This window comes from Teleopsis dalmanni, chromosome 2 (assembly GCF_002237135.1).
Source record: "Teleopsis dalmanni isolate 2A chromosome 2, ASM223713v2, whole genome shotgun sequence".
NCBI classification, from domain to species: Eukaryota; Metazoa; Arthropoda; class Insecta; order Diptera; family Diopsidae; genus Teleopsis; species Teleopsis dalmanni.
The window spans coordinates 89,572,096-89,588,798 of NC_051847.1; the positions used below are offsets into that span (position 1 = coordinate 89,572,096).

At 30.8% G+C, this 16,703-nt stretch overlaps 2 protein-coding genes across 2 annotated transcripts; one reads left to right on the forward strand and one right to left on the reverse strand.

Moving 5' to 3' along the window:
* Window positions 1-7,857: 7,857 nt before the first annotated feature.
* On the forward strand, window positions 7,858-8,212 carry LOC119684816 (39S ribosomal protein L34, mitochondrial-like). The gene is made up of 2 exons (XM_038098943.1): window positions 7,858-7,892; window positions 7,957-8,212. Exons 1-2 carry the CDS (start codon window positions 7,870-7,872, stop codon window positions 8,177-8,179), a joined length of 246 nt encoding a protein of 81 aa, XP_037954871.1. The 5' UTR covers window positions 7,858-7,869; the 3' UTR covers window positions 8,180-8,212.
* Window positions 8,213-9,370: 1,158 nt separating this feature from the next.
* On the reverse strand, window positions 9,371-14,397 carry LOC119678318 (polynucleotide 5'-hydroxyl-kinase NOL9-like). Its single transcript, XM_038090084.1, has 4 exons — window positions 13,130-14,397; window positions 9,950-13,070; window positions 9,751-9,890; window positions 9,371-9,686 (listed from the first exon to the last, which is right to left on the reverse strand). The coding sequence occupies exons 1-4, from the start codon at window positions 14,262-14,264 to the stop codon at window positions 9,424-9,426; spliced, it is 4,659 nt and encodes a 1,552-aa protein (XP_037946012.1). The 5' UTR covers window positions 14,265-14,397; the 3' UTR covers window positions 9,371-9,423.
* Between the last annotated feature and the right edge of the window lie 2,306 nt (window positions 14,398-16,703).

Consider the following 16,703-nt stretch of genomic DNA (forward strand, 5'->3'; position numbering starts at 1 on the left):
AGATTATAAAACCTTTAAGAATATACAACCTTTAAGAATATAAAATCTTTAAGGGTGTAAAATCTTCAAGGACTTAAAATTTATAAGGATTTGAAACCCACAAAAGCTGAAAACCTTCAAAGATTTAACAGTTTTAAGAGTGTAAAACCCTTAAGATTTTGATATCTTTAAATGTTTATAAACTTAAAGGATGCGCAGATTCTTTTCAACACGAGATCTGGTAACTAAGGGAGTATTAAAAATTAAATACCCTACATACAGAATATAATTTATATTCGCAGATGCAAAGCACTTTCTTCATCTTTCAAATATTCAATCTTTTCACAATTTTGTAATCAATCGTTTCGTTAGGACATCCGCTATAAGACTGGATTTACTTAAAACAGGCTTTAAAACAGTGCGGCGCTATCTATAGAGTCAAAAGAGGTAGTTGCTTTAAAACACCATAATTCTGGTGACAATACAAAAAGAGAAAGTGAGAAAGAGTTATAAAAAAAAAAAAAAAAAAAAAAAAAAAAAAAAAAAAAAAAAAAACTTTTATTTTCCTGCCATATTGGTAATAAATGATACAATCAACAAATTTATGAAAAAGCAGCTATTAAGATGGGTTGGACATGTGATAGGAATGCCGGACCGCTTAAGACTTATAAAAACGAAGTAGGAACCAGCAGAAGATGGAGGCGACCAAGAAAACGATGGAAAGACAGTGTGCAACAGTATTTAAAAGAAACTAGAAACCAAAAGCAAAAAACAGAGAAGAATGGAAGAATGTTATTAAACAGGCTTAGGTCCTACATGGACTGTATACTCACGGATGATGATGATTGATAATAAATAACAATGTATATTTTTTTTAAACTAAACGTTAAAAATGAATCTAAAATTGCAATTCATTTTTTGTGAAACATTAGCTCGACATTGGTGTCTAACATCTTTTATGTTTTTGTCCCACGGTTTATATACTTGAAGACCCCACAATTTGGGTAATTAAAGAGCGTTCAGGAATGCAACCCGAAAACACTTCCTAGATTAACAAAACACATCGATATCTTATATAATTTCTACTATAAATCAACGTAAAGGTCTTGTTCCATCAAATATCTCTTGGCACTGATAGCTTTATAGGTCGCTAGATTAACTTTATCTAACCAATTATGTGTCTACTATATATTCAATATATACTGAAATTAGAAAGAGAAAGCAAAACTGCATTAGACACATTTTGATAAATTTATACACTGACTGACTGCGTAATGCCTTCTCTAAAAAAAAACTCAATTTGAGTAAAACGAGTGCAAATTATTTAATTAATTTGATACCAATTAATGAAGAAAGCCAAAAACACTTCGCTATGCCTTAATGCTTCTATTTAAAATCAATATATTCGTTTAAAAAATCAAATTTTTTATACAAACTATTATTGATTTGATATACAATACAGAATATGTGAAAAAATGTATATTAATGTAGAAAAATTAGATCTTTTATATCAATAATCTTTAAAGTAATAAATCAATAAAATCATTCTTAATCATAAAATTATTCTGTTTCATAAAATTCACTGGATTTACTTAGATTAATATGACTCACTTGAAACCAACAAGAGATGACTCTTGTCATATACAGGAGAATTGTACAATGGTTCAATGTAAAAAACTAGGTTGGACATTTGAAAGCTAATGTTAACAGTAATAGACCAACAGGATTATATAATATATAGGAACACATAACATATTCTTCTACACATTGTTATGTATTTTTATTTAACTACACACGGATTAGGTCCGTCAAAAATTACATATAGGAGCTTAAAGTTCTCTATCCAAATCAGAAGTCAAGAACGGAGTCTCATAATTTTTATTACAATGATATAGAAATAATTGTCTTAATAAGATGTTGACAAAAAGTGAAATGTGTTGGTTTCTAATAAATTGATATTGTTATTTTGCAGTAATTAAAATACGTTAATAGGTTTTCTTCAGATTTTCAAAAATGGTTTAGATAAAAAGTGATAGATCACTTTCCTTTATAATATATAGGAAATATATAACCATTAATTCTACAATAAACTTTACAATCAATAAGAAAAATAATTATTACTAAATTTGAAAATTTAAATATTTATTTAATATATTTGATTAGTTATAACAAAATGTTTAGCTGATCGTCACAAATGAGAGAAGTGAAAGGTCACACTCGTAAAAATTCCAAGAACTAGAATTTGTATTAAGATTAAAATTGTAATTAAATTAAAATTTAGCTTTTTTTGTAAAAATATATAAATTTTTACACAATCAAAGAAAAGATTTTATTATTAGTTTAGCTCCAATAATTATCAATGTACTAATCAGCTGCTTTAATTAAAGCGTAACCTGCTCATTACTACAGTATCAGTGCTGATGAGTCACTGCTTACTAGAAAGATATATTATGACTAAGTCAATCGTATAATGACTTTTGTCGAAGTTGTGGCTTTGCGAATTAGGAAGAAACTGTACTCTACCTCATGTGTCAGTGTTCAGATTTAAAATCTTTGGGGCCACTTTTCTTGGTAACCTGCCGGAGCTGACATCCTGCAAAATTAGGGACTTGGCTAAGTTGATAGAATTGTCAGATTGGTTCACTTTCACTTGAATGGTGGAGTCCTCCCTTTTGTTGTTCGTACGCTGACCTCTACTCTATGTATGAACAACGTTTATCTGGGACATTACAACGGGCCATTACATAGGCTTTGTGCACAAGGCCGCAACTCCTAGGTTGCAGCATCTTACAACTTGTTTATGAAGTGATCTTTACCATAAAGAAGCAACACATTTCACATACTATGTCAAATATAAAAATTGTCAGATGCGATCATTATATAGTGTGATAGCATTAAATAAAATGACTTTTCTTTTGACAATTATAAAAAAACTTTTTTTCAGAAGAATATTATATAGACGAACTATTGGTTTAACGGAAGTGTAACCAACGGGCTATATTGAACTATAGCCCGTTTTAAAAACAAAATATTATGAAAAAATTTTGGTCCTTTAAAAAAATAATAAAAAATTTAAATTAAAAAAATAAATAAAAATTTTTTTAAAAACTTTCGTTACCTTAACACTACTGATCGCTAAAGAGTAAGAGGTCCCGGAGGTTAAGAGCTTATAGGTTGCATATACTACACATGGCATAAATGATTTATTAGAATAATTATGCATTTCAGTTGCACTTTAAGTCAAAGGACAGTTGTCATTTTTTTTCTTTTAGAGATATACTGAAAACTTTGGTTTTTGTTCCCAAAAGGTGGCAACGTAATTTACTCGCCCAATGAAAAAACATCACCTTGCAAAGAACACAGTGCAATGCAGTTGGAATTCATATGTTAATTTTGACCTGATTAACAGATAGAAGCTGCACCCATTCTTTAACATATGTATATGTTTTCCCATTTTATTTATGAATTTTAATGGTCGGAACTTAAAGAATTTTAGCTTTTTACTAACTTAAATATTTGCGCAGCAATAAGGACGTGAAAATATTCGCATGTGTGGCAGACCTTCAAGCGAACCGTCACGCGATTTCAATTTTTTCTTTGCCGCAAAAAAACCTTAACAAGTTTTGGCTTATAAATTTAATTAAGTAGCATTTAATTATATGGGGAAATCATTATTTAAAAAAACAAAAAAAAATAGAGGAAAACAAAACAAAAATAATAAAGACATTTAAAAATAAAATCGCATAAAACATTTTCCAACACTGGACCACTGCAGTTAGCGGTAAATTTGGTAAAGAAATTCAAGACGAGGGTGACCGTGTTAAACATAACGAGCACAACTGAAAACAGCCGCTTTCGTTTACAATTTACGCGCTGCGGGTGCGCTTACCCCTACTCACACCCCCTCCATACAGCTGCTCGACTTCGTACATCAACAGCATTATTTTATGCCGTTGAACACGGACGCAAACCAAATGAAAGCAAAAAGTGGAAGAAAGCAAAGGGGAAGAAGCGTCTACGCATCCACAAACGCTACATCACCACGATAAGGTCTGTGCAGCATTTATTGTAGTTGTTGTTGCTGTTGTTGTTGCTGTTGTTGTTGCTGTTATTATGTTCATGATTTTACGGTGTTGGCAAAGAAGTTGGCAATGGCAGGCAGCGGTGATGTTTCTTTCCACTTCCGTGTTTTTGAAAATTCAATTTAGGTATTTTGTTTACAGGAATAAAAATCGATTTTCTTTCACTTTGTTTTTCCGCTTGAGCGAAGTGAAGTGTACTGAACACATATTTAACATTTATAAATAAAGGTGGAACGGGTGCATAATTCGTGCACATGTCAGACGGAAAAGGATCTGCAGCGCCAACACAACACACCACACCACACCATACCATATCATACCACACCAGCGGTCAACATTTCAAAAGAAATATTATTCTTGCCTACTTTTGCTAAAATTAAAGACACTTCACGCACATTAAATATGTTTGCTCAGCTCATATCGTATGCCATGCCTAATGCCTGATGCCTAAATTTAAAACTTCACTACTTCAACCAACCAACCAACCGTCACTACCCACCCACATCCCCTGCTCTGCACAGAAATACGTTTTTCGTACCACAAATAGTGCAGGTTTTACTATGGGCGCTCGTCCTCTCGCCATTCCTCCATTCCTTACCTTATATTTCTCCTTTTGCCAAATTCCTTTAATAAACGCTTGCTTGCTTCTTTTTTGAAAAAGTTGGCGAAGTATTTTTCGTGTGTACGTTTTCGGTTGCAATTCAGTCTTTCAAAAATTATATTTTTAGATTTTATGCAATTATGTTTGTTTTTAGCACATAGAAAATAGAAAAACAAAAAGCACTCTTTAATTTTCACTTTAATTTCTTCACATTCGATTCGAGTTGAAACTTGAAGATTTTCATTTATTTTAGGCTTTTTCTTGTATATACAAAACACTACACACACAAACTATCCGAGCAAGCGGTGTTGATGGAGCAACACACAATTATTGAATGGGGGACTCTTTCACGAGCAGCGATTGCTTTTGGCCGTTAATGCGGAAAGTGAGCGTAGAGAGCGCTGACAGCAACTTTTTTGCTGATGATTGTTGTTTGTGAAGTTCCTTCGTACAATTTCCTTTTTACAAAGTAACAGCATTTGTAAAGATTGTATAAACAAATAATGTTGAGGGTGTTATTTTTCACAGTATGCACCTGTTTTATTTGATTACTTCAATAATTCTATTTTATTTGCATTTTTACGTGATACACAAAAACTTCCGTATACGTTTCGGCAATTTTTTTGTTTTGTTGAATGACAGCTGCAACGCAACTCAATATTTATCTCTTCTTGAGAGAGAACAAGTTTGTGTATGGTCGGATGTGTTCAACGAAAATTACCACTATAGGTACGTTCAGTGCAAGAAACTCAAGTAACTGCGTTTATAATAAGACAGTAAAACTAAGGCCATGTGTGAGTTCAAGTAAATTGATGGTAAATTGAGAGAAATAGTAAATTATGTCCGTATGGCAGCGAATGTTGGTAGTTACCAGAATTTCGATTAGGGTAAATTAGATAAAAATTAGGTAAATCAGGTATTACCATTGTGATAATTTTATAAAATGTTTAATATATAAATAAATTTGAAAACTTGTAACCAAAAATAATAAATAAATGCAATAAATAAATATTTACATAAGTGTAATGCAAAAAATCCCTAGGAAATTTCAATTTACTTTACCTCAATTTACTCGAACTCGCACACGGCCTAAAACTAAATATTTTGTACCAAGACTATGTTTATACGGCGTTTACATTGGCCGAAAATGGCTCATTTTGGTCAAAAATCGAAAATGAGTATCGAATGGCTCATTCTTGCATATAAAATTTCAAGCACAAAAATGAGCAATTTTCTCACATTCTGTATGAATGACGTTCGAATGCATTCCACATACGTTCCAAATGCAAAGGAATCCATTGAACATACCCTAAATAAAAGCTCTTCATGGCATTTTGACAGTTTGAAAAAGCTGTTTTTAACATATTTACAAAAAAAGGTAAACAAATGTTTGGTGGTTGCATTTTCTTGAAAACGATGCACTGCTTTTTAGAACTTTTACTTCCCAAAAAGTAATTAATCGAAGTTAAAAATATGTTTTAAGTTTCTTATGTAAGGTTTGAAGGCATATTTAACCTTCATGCAACATTTTTTTGGCACAGGCCAAAAATCAAATCAACATGCAAGTTGAAAAATCAGCTGTTGAAATGAGAACAAATGAAATAGAACGAATGTAAACACTTTCAAATGGCTCATTCAAAATGAGCCATTTTCGGCCAATGTAAACGCCGTATTAGAAAGCCAAATTTTCTTAATTTCGTTTAATCAAATTAGATTAACTTGAAAAGTGTTCGTACTGCCCCAAATTAAGGAAATCAAATATTTTTTGTTGAAAATTACATGCTCCACACCATTTGTATCTGGGAAATCTTAATAGTTGATTATTATAACTATAAAGGATGGCATTCAATAGTTTTGTTAGCATAGATTTCAAGTATGTGGATTATTATTTTTCACTCTATTTTAAATTAATAACAGTTACAGTTTTTTCTGTTTATTCAAATTTATAAATTAACACTACTTTCAAAATTTACACTACTTCGAAAATTTGCAGTGTTTTCAAAATTTATTTTTTTAATGAAATCAAAATTTTTTGCTGAAACGAAAAGGAAATTAAGATTTTAGCGAAATTAAAGTGTTTTAGATACACTTTAGTATAAATATTTAATAAAATCTTCGTTTAAATTATTAAAATATGCAAATGATGAATTTATTATGACTTATTATATCAATTATATGTTTAATTTTTAAAATTCAAAAAGTCAGTGGTAAAAAAATTTGTACCAGTATATAACAAAGTTTTTTCTTTTCAAAAACAACTTTTATTTTATGTTGTAATCAATTTCATAAACATATATTAATTTGTTAGCATTAACTGCATATTTCATGCTAAAATTATTGATTTCTACCATCAATACAACACTATATATCAGCTGCATATAATTAATATGTAAACCAATAACACCTCTCCTTAAACTTTTACAGAACTTTCTGACAATAAAACTATTTCATATGCATAAATTAACTTATGCCAACGGAAACCACCAAATTTTAATTGAAATAACATAAATAGTTTTAGCTGCAGTGAAAACATGATAAGAGACTTATGACCATAGATTATGAAGCTAATACGGCGTTTACATTGGCCGAAAATGGCTCATTTTGGATGAGTCATTTGAAAGTGTTTACATTCGTTGTATTTCATTTTTTCTCATTTCATTTCATTTCTGTGCCAAAAAAATGTTACAGGAAGGTTAAATATACCTTCAAACCTTACAATATAAACTGAAAACTTGTTTCTAGATTCGATTTATTTATTTTTGGGAAGTAGAAGTTCCAAAAATTGGTGCATCGTTTTAAAGAAAATGCAACCACCAAACATTTGTTTATCTTTTTTTGTAAATATGTCAAAGCAGCTTTTTCAAACTGTCAAAATGCCATGAAGAGCTTTCATTTAGGGTATGTTCAATAGATTCCTTTGCATTTGGAACATATGTGGAATGCATTCGAACGTCATTCATACAGAATGTGAGAAAATTGCTCATTTTGTGCTTGAAATTTTATATGCAAGAATGAGCCATTCGATACTCATTTTCGATTTTTGACCAAAATGAGCCATTTTCGGCCAATGTAAACGCCATATAACATTTTACAATGTGCATGAGTTGAAACTATGTAACATCCCTGTTTATTCAATATTCAAAACAGCAGCTCCTAAAACAGCTGTTTATAATTTTTTTTTGTAACTTTTCAAAACAAATATCAAAAATGTTCGTTAATTTATTACAAAGGTATAAAATCTATATTAAAATTTGTTTATATTTCAATAAATAATAATTTTAATTATACTTATAGAGTAAGTGCGTCTGCAATTAGTACAGCGCAATTATTGTTCACCAGAGAAGCTCACGTTTTCAACCGTGCCGTCATTAAAGCGAAAGTTCGTACCCATTTCCCAAAACCACGTGAAGTTAAACGTATTAATGTTCATGGTTGGGAGCAACGCATGTCTACACCAGGAGGACGAAAAATAATAATGCGACGAATTTTGTTAGGAAAACATTGTCTTTCCCATTAGGTTTATTTAAAACGTGCAATTATATAAACAAATGTTTTAAGCATTTTTAATTAAAAGATTTTTAAATATATAAATAAAATTTTTTGTCTTTAAATGTAACTGAATTATTTAATACGTGTGTAAGGATATTTACTTGATTGAAAGTTTTAGCAAATATTTTGTAAAAAGTGTTCAGCACAATTTAGAAAATCAGCGCATGACCGGTCTTTACTGACATCAACTCAGCTCGTTTCAATATTTTACAAACCTAATAAATACGTTTTATTGTAAAAATAATTTTATTAAGATCTTAACTAATTTATTAGTATGTACGTCCAACTATCGTCACGTTTCATTACTCTTCACATTGAAAATATTTGATGGAACCACTTTTCTGAAAAACATTTGTATTCTTGTTATATAAGACAACACAACGCAATGGCTAAAGTGTATTGTTTACAAAACTTCTTAATATAGAAAACTCCAACTTAGGTGACTATATGTAAAGGTGACGGGTACCACATGTTATAAAATGATGTGGGTACTCCGAAAAATGAACTTAAAACGTGGTGACATAGTATTAAAAACTGCAATTCTATAGAACTTAACCCAGCACTGGGTTCTAATTGTATCATTTCTAACCATAAACCGGATCTTAGTGATGTAGAAATATAACACCACTAAAATCAACAAAGTAAATTCCTCTATCTCGCAAATTCCCAACAATATAAAACCTAACTATAACAGAAGTATAGATAACTGCACAGGCTCAAGTAACACAAGAGAATTATGTACAATTGTGATTGTTGTTTATTTTATTATTTTATATATAGTTTAATAATTCCCTAAAGATGATTGTTGATGATAATCATAATAGAATGAAAAAAGTAAACTTTTAATGTAATCAATTGTTTTATTTGACCATTTAGCTTATACTTAAATGAAGTACTGAAAAGATTTTATATAATAACAATAATAAGTACAATAAAGACTCTCCTAAAGAACATCACTCGTTGGAGGGCACTTTTTCTGAGTAAAAATTAATTTATTTACTTAAAACAAATTAAACGTTTATGGCAAAACACCTGAGGTTTTTTATTGTAATTTCCTAAAGTCAACACCCTACAAATCACCCAATATTATAGACAAAAAATGACTGAATAGACAAAAAACAATAAGAAACTCTTTCTCTGTGATATTGAAAGCACCTTGTGTGTTTAGGAAGATCTTACGTGTAATAATTTTTATTTATTTGTACAACGAATTTACAACAAACTATTGCGATTTCCTGTTAAAAATTCTGCCGAACGATGATAAATTTGCTTAACTGACTTAAAAGTCTTCGTGTCGACTGCACTGTACAGTAGTGGAGCAGCATGTTCTGAGTATTTACTTTGTTGCTTTAGAAGCGCCGTTGGTATTGGAACATCACTAAGCGCCATACAGTTGACATTTTCCATATTTTCATAAGGCAGAGCAGGCAATAAATATATTAGATTCAATGTATAATCGACACCGGTAACAATGCCTGCAAAACAAGAGAAATATTGTTATATGTGAAGACTTAAAGGGTTAACCAAATCTCAACCTACCTATACCGTAGCATTCTGGCGGTAAAACATCCTCAGCTCGACATAAATAAACTAGGTTTGTGTCGATTGACTTCAAAAGTGTTTGTGGATCAACACCGTTTACAAATGGTTTCAATATTTTAACATCTGCTAACTTGGCTCTGTAAGAGAAAAACATAACTTTAAGGTAAATACTTGCATTAACTTTAATTTATATTACTTTAGTGGTGGAGTAGATGTTAAGCCTTCTCCACTTTCGGAAAGCACCACACTAAGTCTTGACAAAATCATTGCGTATCGCAAGTCCTTTGCACTCATATCCCAGGCTTTTTGATAACGACTATCCTGCGCAACTGCTGTATTTAATATATGCAAACTATACATTGGTATATAAGATTCATTCAAAATAAATTCAACTCCAATGTATGGTTTCCTTAATGCCCCAGCCATAATGTCGGGTTTCAGTATTTCGTTAAAATTATTTATTTCTTTGTTGCTCTGAATCTGCACGACGTCAGTTGGCTTTAAGTATTGACATAGTAAGGCTAACAGTTCCAAACCACAGCCCTTGTTGTATCCCATTGTATTGATAACCCAAGGTAACTTTGAGTACTTTTCATTATTGTGACAATACTCAATAAGTTGTTTTGCTGCGCTCAAATATCGATGACTACAAATTAAAATACTTGAGTGACCCACAAAGTATGCCTTCGCAGGCTGCTTGTTTTGAAAGAAGCCAGGTCCTAGCAATGGCTCATCGATCACAAAGCATGATACCGTTTGCGGCAAAAACATCTCCGATTGTCCAATGTCTAAATCAATTAGTAGTATGCGCTTATGTGTATTTAAATGATTATTAATCATGTAACGTACTAAAGTTGATTTCCCAACAGATTTTCCGCCAACGATCATAATTTTTGTTTCGGCTTTTAAAGGCAATGTGCTCCACTCTGGCTGTATCTTGAAAGCTTTTTCGTTATTTTTATTAATGATGCACTCTAGCAAAGTATTGCTTTCGCAGGTGCTTCCTTGAATATATATTTGCTTATACTTGGGAAAAACATTCTCCTTCATGCAATCCTTAAAAATCTGCACAACTTTCTTGCTTCTCTCATTACATTTGAGAAGCACAATAGCATCCTTCTTTTGGATAAATTCCTCTTCTATAGTCTTTAAATCTCTGGAAATAAAAGTGCCTTTGAGTTTATTCAGTTCCAAAACAACGTCTACATTTTTTACTGTAGTTGGTATTATCTCTACAGTACTACAGCCGCGAGGAGAAAAAATCGGAAATTCTTTGCCGTTTTGAGGAGTATGTCCATAGACGCTTACTGAACCAATTACTGACGTCAATATCACTGTTCCATAAATGCTTATTGGCTCTTTTAAGTGAACCAAAACCTGATTAGTTATAAAAGAGTGATAAAAAACTGAATTTAAATGCTGCGGTTCTACAATTGAATCTTCAGCATATGCTGTGGAATCCAAATGATTGTTACTGGCAAATACATCGATTGAAATATGTTTTGTATCAGTATTAAGGTCTAAGTTTACTAGTTCTTTGCTGTCAGTACCAGTAATACAACTTGTTACAGATTTAAGACGATCCACTGTTACATTTGTGTTGTCGTTACCTTGACAATCAGTTGTATCAGAATTTTGCTTCAAATCTATTGAATCCATGTTCACTAGTTTACTACTGTCCTGGCTAGCAGTAGAATTTGTTCTAACTTCAAGACAATCGTCTGTTAAATCTGTGCTATCGTTACTTTCAGCATCAGCTGCGTCAGAATTTTCCTCCAAATCTTCTGAATCCATATTTACTAGTTCTCTGCTGTCATTACCAATAGTACAACTTGTTACAGATTTAAGACGACCCACTGTTACATCTGTGCTATCGTTACCTTGCGAATTAGTTGTATCAGAATTTTGCTCCAAATCTATTGAATCCATGTTCACTAGTTTACTACTGTCCTGACTAGTAGTAGAATTTGTTCTAACTTCAAGACAATCGTCTGTTACATCTGTGCTATCGTTACTTTCAGCATCAGCTGCGTCAGAATTTTCCTCCAAATCTTCTGAATCCATATTTACTAGTTCTCTGCTGTCATTACCAATAGTACAAGTTGTTCCAGCTTCAAGGCGATCCTCTGTTATATCTCTGCTATCGTTACTTTCAGCATCAGCTGCATCAGAATTTTGCTCCGAATCTACTGAAACCATGTCGTTATCTATCGATGAACTTGTGTCAGAGTTCGGTTCAACTATTTCCGCTACTTCTTTCCTTGTTGTATTAACTAAACGTGAATTTCGTGCTGACAAATTTTTAGAATTATTCGCTTTTACTGATATCTTAACGGAAGATTTTGCATTTTCGTTAAACGATTTGTTTTCATAAAGCGATACAATGTCAGGAGTTCCTTGCAGTTCATTTTCGCTGTCCGTTGTTTCATCGCGTAACTCAAGTTCTGATACTATAGGAATAAACACTATTTTGCAATTTTCTACTTCTCTTCTACTGATATTGTTTGAAAATGAATGTTTAATCTCCACAACATCTTCGCTTTCAGAGTCATTATTGCAAGGAAAATTGATAATATTGCAGTTTGATCCATCTATGATGTCAACATTTACTTTCCCAGGTTTATTTCTTTTTATAGTCGTTTTTACATACTTTGTTAAGATATCAATTGAAGACATGGAATCATCGGAACAATCATCTTCCTGCTCTACTGATTCACATGAAATACCCGATCCATCATCAGTCTCTATTTCATACATATCTTCGAATTCGCAGTCCTCATCATAAATTTCATCCTCCTCAAAGCATTCTTCACCCTCTGAGTCTTGCTTATATGTATCTTCATCTTCTGAGTCCTTTTTAAATGTATTTTCATCCCCTGAGTATTCCTCAGACATATGCTCATGCTCATAGCTTTCTTTACACTCATTCTCAACTTCATATTCTTCTTCTTCAGTCTCTTCTATATCATAGCTTTTTGAATTGGTTCCTGTTGAACTGATACTACACTTATCTGCTTTACTTTTATACGAAATTCCACCAAGACTCGATTCAAAGCTGCTGTCATTACATATAGGCACCAAGTCTGGACAATCGTCATCGATGTTCATTTCGACTGATGTTATAGAAATATTATTATTAATTAAAGCTTCTGTTTCTACATTTTGTATATTCAACTTTTTTAATTCATTTATATGACATGATTTGGGCTGAATAATACTTTTTACATTTACAGCCTCCGTAAGCTCCACAATTTGTATTTCGTCCGCCTCCCCAAATTGGACTTCATCTTCTTTTAAAACTCGACTAATTGCCATACCTGAAATTAATTTTAAAAGTATAAATCAGATTTTTTAAAATTAACTAAAGCAAAAATACCTTTCTTAATTATTTGTATATCATCCGGAGGTTGATAATCAGGATCATTTAAACTATCTTCATCGAGAAATGTTAAACTGTCACTACTTGAATGTGTGCAGTACTCTGAGCTTTCACTGTTAAAGGACAAATCACTGATGTCGTCGTCACTTGTATAAAAAGAACTAATGTTGGAGTCGGAATCAGTGTGTAGTACTGAGCTTGCATCGTCTTCGGTGCTATTAGGCACCCAACTACTTGAACTGTCAAACTCGCTGTCATCAGTACTAGGTGGTAATAATGAAACCTCAGTGCACTTTGGTTTTTTGATTTCCTCTAGATTAGGACTATAGGATTTTGTTCGCTTTCTTTTACGATTTTTGACAGGTTTTCTAGCGAATTTGCCTTCCAACAATATTGCATTTTCTTTATGAAGCTTTCTTTTCTTAAGCTTCCGCTTTTTGCTGACATTATTTGGCACAGCATCTCCTGCATTTTGTTTCTTTTTAGAATGATCTTTAGTTAAATCAGAATCGGCTTTCAATTTAGACTCCTCCAAAACTCTATCACTTTTTTTGGAAATTTTTTTACGCTTTACATTTATTTTATTCTTTTTTAATTTGCTAGTAGAAATTGGACCTTTTGGATTACTTATAGGCGCTTCAGATTTGGGATTCACAGAATTCTCTTTCAAATTAAATGTTAAATCTTTTTTTGTTGTTTTTTTTAATTTCTCCCAATAATTTTTATTCAATAAAGTATTCTCTTTTACCTTTGGAAGTGGAACTTTGTTTTGATTTTTGCCGTTTGAAATTTTTTTTCCATCAAGGATTGTACTTTCCACTTGTTCTTTTGAGTTTAGATTGTTACTTAACTTTGCGGTACTGTTTTTGTTGGTCAACAAATTCTTTAATTTGCTTTTGCTCTTGTTTTCATTTAATAAGTTTTCACTAGTTAACTTACAAGTTTCTTGGCTGTTATTTTCTAAATTTTTTAACTTCACGTTTTTTTGTTGTTGTTTTGGCTTTGTCACGTTGTCGACATTCGAGTTCTTTTTTTTACTACCTTGACTGCTCTGATTTTTGTCATGTTTTGCAAATAATTTTTTTAAACCTTTTCGTAAATAACTATTATCTTTTTCTGGATTTTCTACCATATTACCGGTTAATTTTGAAGACAATGTGAAATTTAATAATATGCCAAACACATTTAAATTGAAAAGAATATGTTAGTACTGATAAAATGTCATTACTCTAATTTAACAGGGTTACCAGATCTCTTTTCTATTAACTATTAATTACTAAACTATTAATGATTTTTGTCATGTTTTGCAAATAATTTTTTTAAACCTTTTCGTAAATAACTACTATCTTTGTCTGGATTTTCTATCATATTTCCGGTTAATTTTGAAGACAATGTGAAATTTAATAATATGCCAAACACATGTAAATTGAGGAGAATATGTTAGTACTGATAACATGTCATTACTCAAATTTAACAGGGTTACCAGATCTATTTTCTATACTATTAATGTCGTTTTTTTATTAGCAAATCGGAATTTGCACTTGATCTGTAATTTTTTGCTCGAGTTTTATGACCAAACGAACATGTTAATAAAATTTGACTGCTACGTATATGTTGAGAACTCCGATATCGAATTGATGGAAATGGTTGAAAATAACGTATATACTTTTTTTTGAAAAAGTGTGTTGATAGGAATTAATAATTATTTTTGATAATTTTTTATTAATATTTAGCTTGCATTTTTGTATTATTTGAATTTCACTTTTAATTTGCATGTAAACATAATCCTTTATGTACATAAAATGTCAAAAACATTTCAATTGTTGTTGATTTCAGGACAAAATTATTAATAGGCCTTTTCTTTTGTAAGCATACATAAAAGATATGATGAAACAACAACACTGCTAGTTTATATAGTCCAAATTTTTTGAAATCACTTAACCAATCCGCAGCTCAAATCGTATGGTAGTGAAGATTGAAAATTCGTCTATTGTGAACGATTCTTGGAAGTACATACGGAATTTGCAATTAACTGTCAACGAATGATGTCGTTAATTTTTCGTATTTCGTGTCGTCATTGCTCGTAACAAATACGTTATTTTTTCTATATATTATTTTACTTTTAAAAGGCATGAAAATTTATATTTTATTCACAATCATGTAAAAAAAATATTCTTACCAATAATTGCAAAGAATTATATTTCATTTTCGAAATTTTAACTTTAAATTTTATTACGTGTTTTGCATAAGCGTAACAAAATTTCCATTTTGTTCAGAGTTGCCATCGAGGTAGTACTTATTTTATTTGTTCTTTTGCGACGTTTATAAAGGAAAAGGCCTATAATTGATTTTTATTTATAAATATTAAATTATAATTTATAATTTACTTTATTTTATTTACCAATTTTTTTACTTTTGTTTAGAATTGTTCTTGAATTGACTCCATATCTATCTTTATAGAGTTAACTAAACTGGAACTTGTGATTGCACTATTAAAATTTTGCAGGAAATACTACCTAAGAATGTTTTTAAATTTAAATACGTTTTTATTTTGCAAAATCGATTTAATCCTATATAACATAGTTATCGAGATAAAAATGAAAAATTTATATGCAATAATATAAGCGTGCTATTGATTTCATTATAAATGGCTTTCACTTTGATATGAATTGTAATAATCGCATTGGCAGTTTCTTTACAAACGAGTTAAATCACTAGATTTATTATTTATTTATTTGTTGTTGTTGGAAAACTCATTAGATATATTAATTAAAATTCAATGAGTAAATTAAAGCATGATTTTTTTATATATAAAATTTATATGAAATTTACTAATTGAATACAAATAAAAATAGGTATACTAAAATCAGTAATGTTTTAGTTGTTATTGATATATGTATATAAAAATTATATTATTATTGATATATATAAAAAGTATTTTAATAAAATAAAAAATAATATTTTGTTTGTGTTGCACATTTTTATATATATCTTGCTTTCAATATAAATTTATTGCAGAAGTTAGCATCTGCTACTATGTGTGGAAACAATATAACCTTTTTAATGGGAAACATCGAAAGCATAAGCGTGCGACTTAAATTCACTAAAACGCACCTTTAGGGAATCCAGTTAATGTAAATTAAAATTGTGTATAAGTGAGAAAAGGAAGAAAGAATGAAGTTAAAGTAAAAAGGTATTGCTATGCTTTTAAGATTAGAATTTTTCTACATTAAATGAGGTTTTTATATTGTGACATCTATTGCGTTATTTTTCAGCTGTTGTGTATTGAACATACTTCACATTATATTTGAGTGTTTATGAAACATATCAACCGGAGCGAATTTGCCGCCATTGGTTGATTCGTTAAAACTTCGTTCAACGTCGGTCATAATCGTCACTTATTTTAAAGGCGTTGTTCATTTTTAGAAGACTTGCATGAGAAGGAAAAATTCGTGACACAATAATTTTTTTAAATTTTTTGATTATAATTTTTATACGAGTTAAATACGGCAGTTGTACATATTAGCAAACTTCTCGTGCCATTATATTAGCAGGATAAAAAATATTTGCG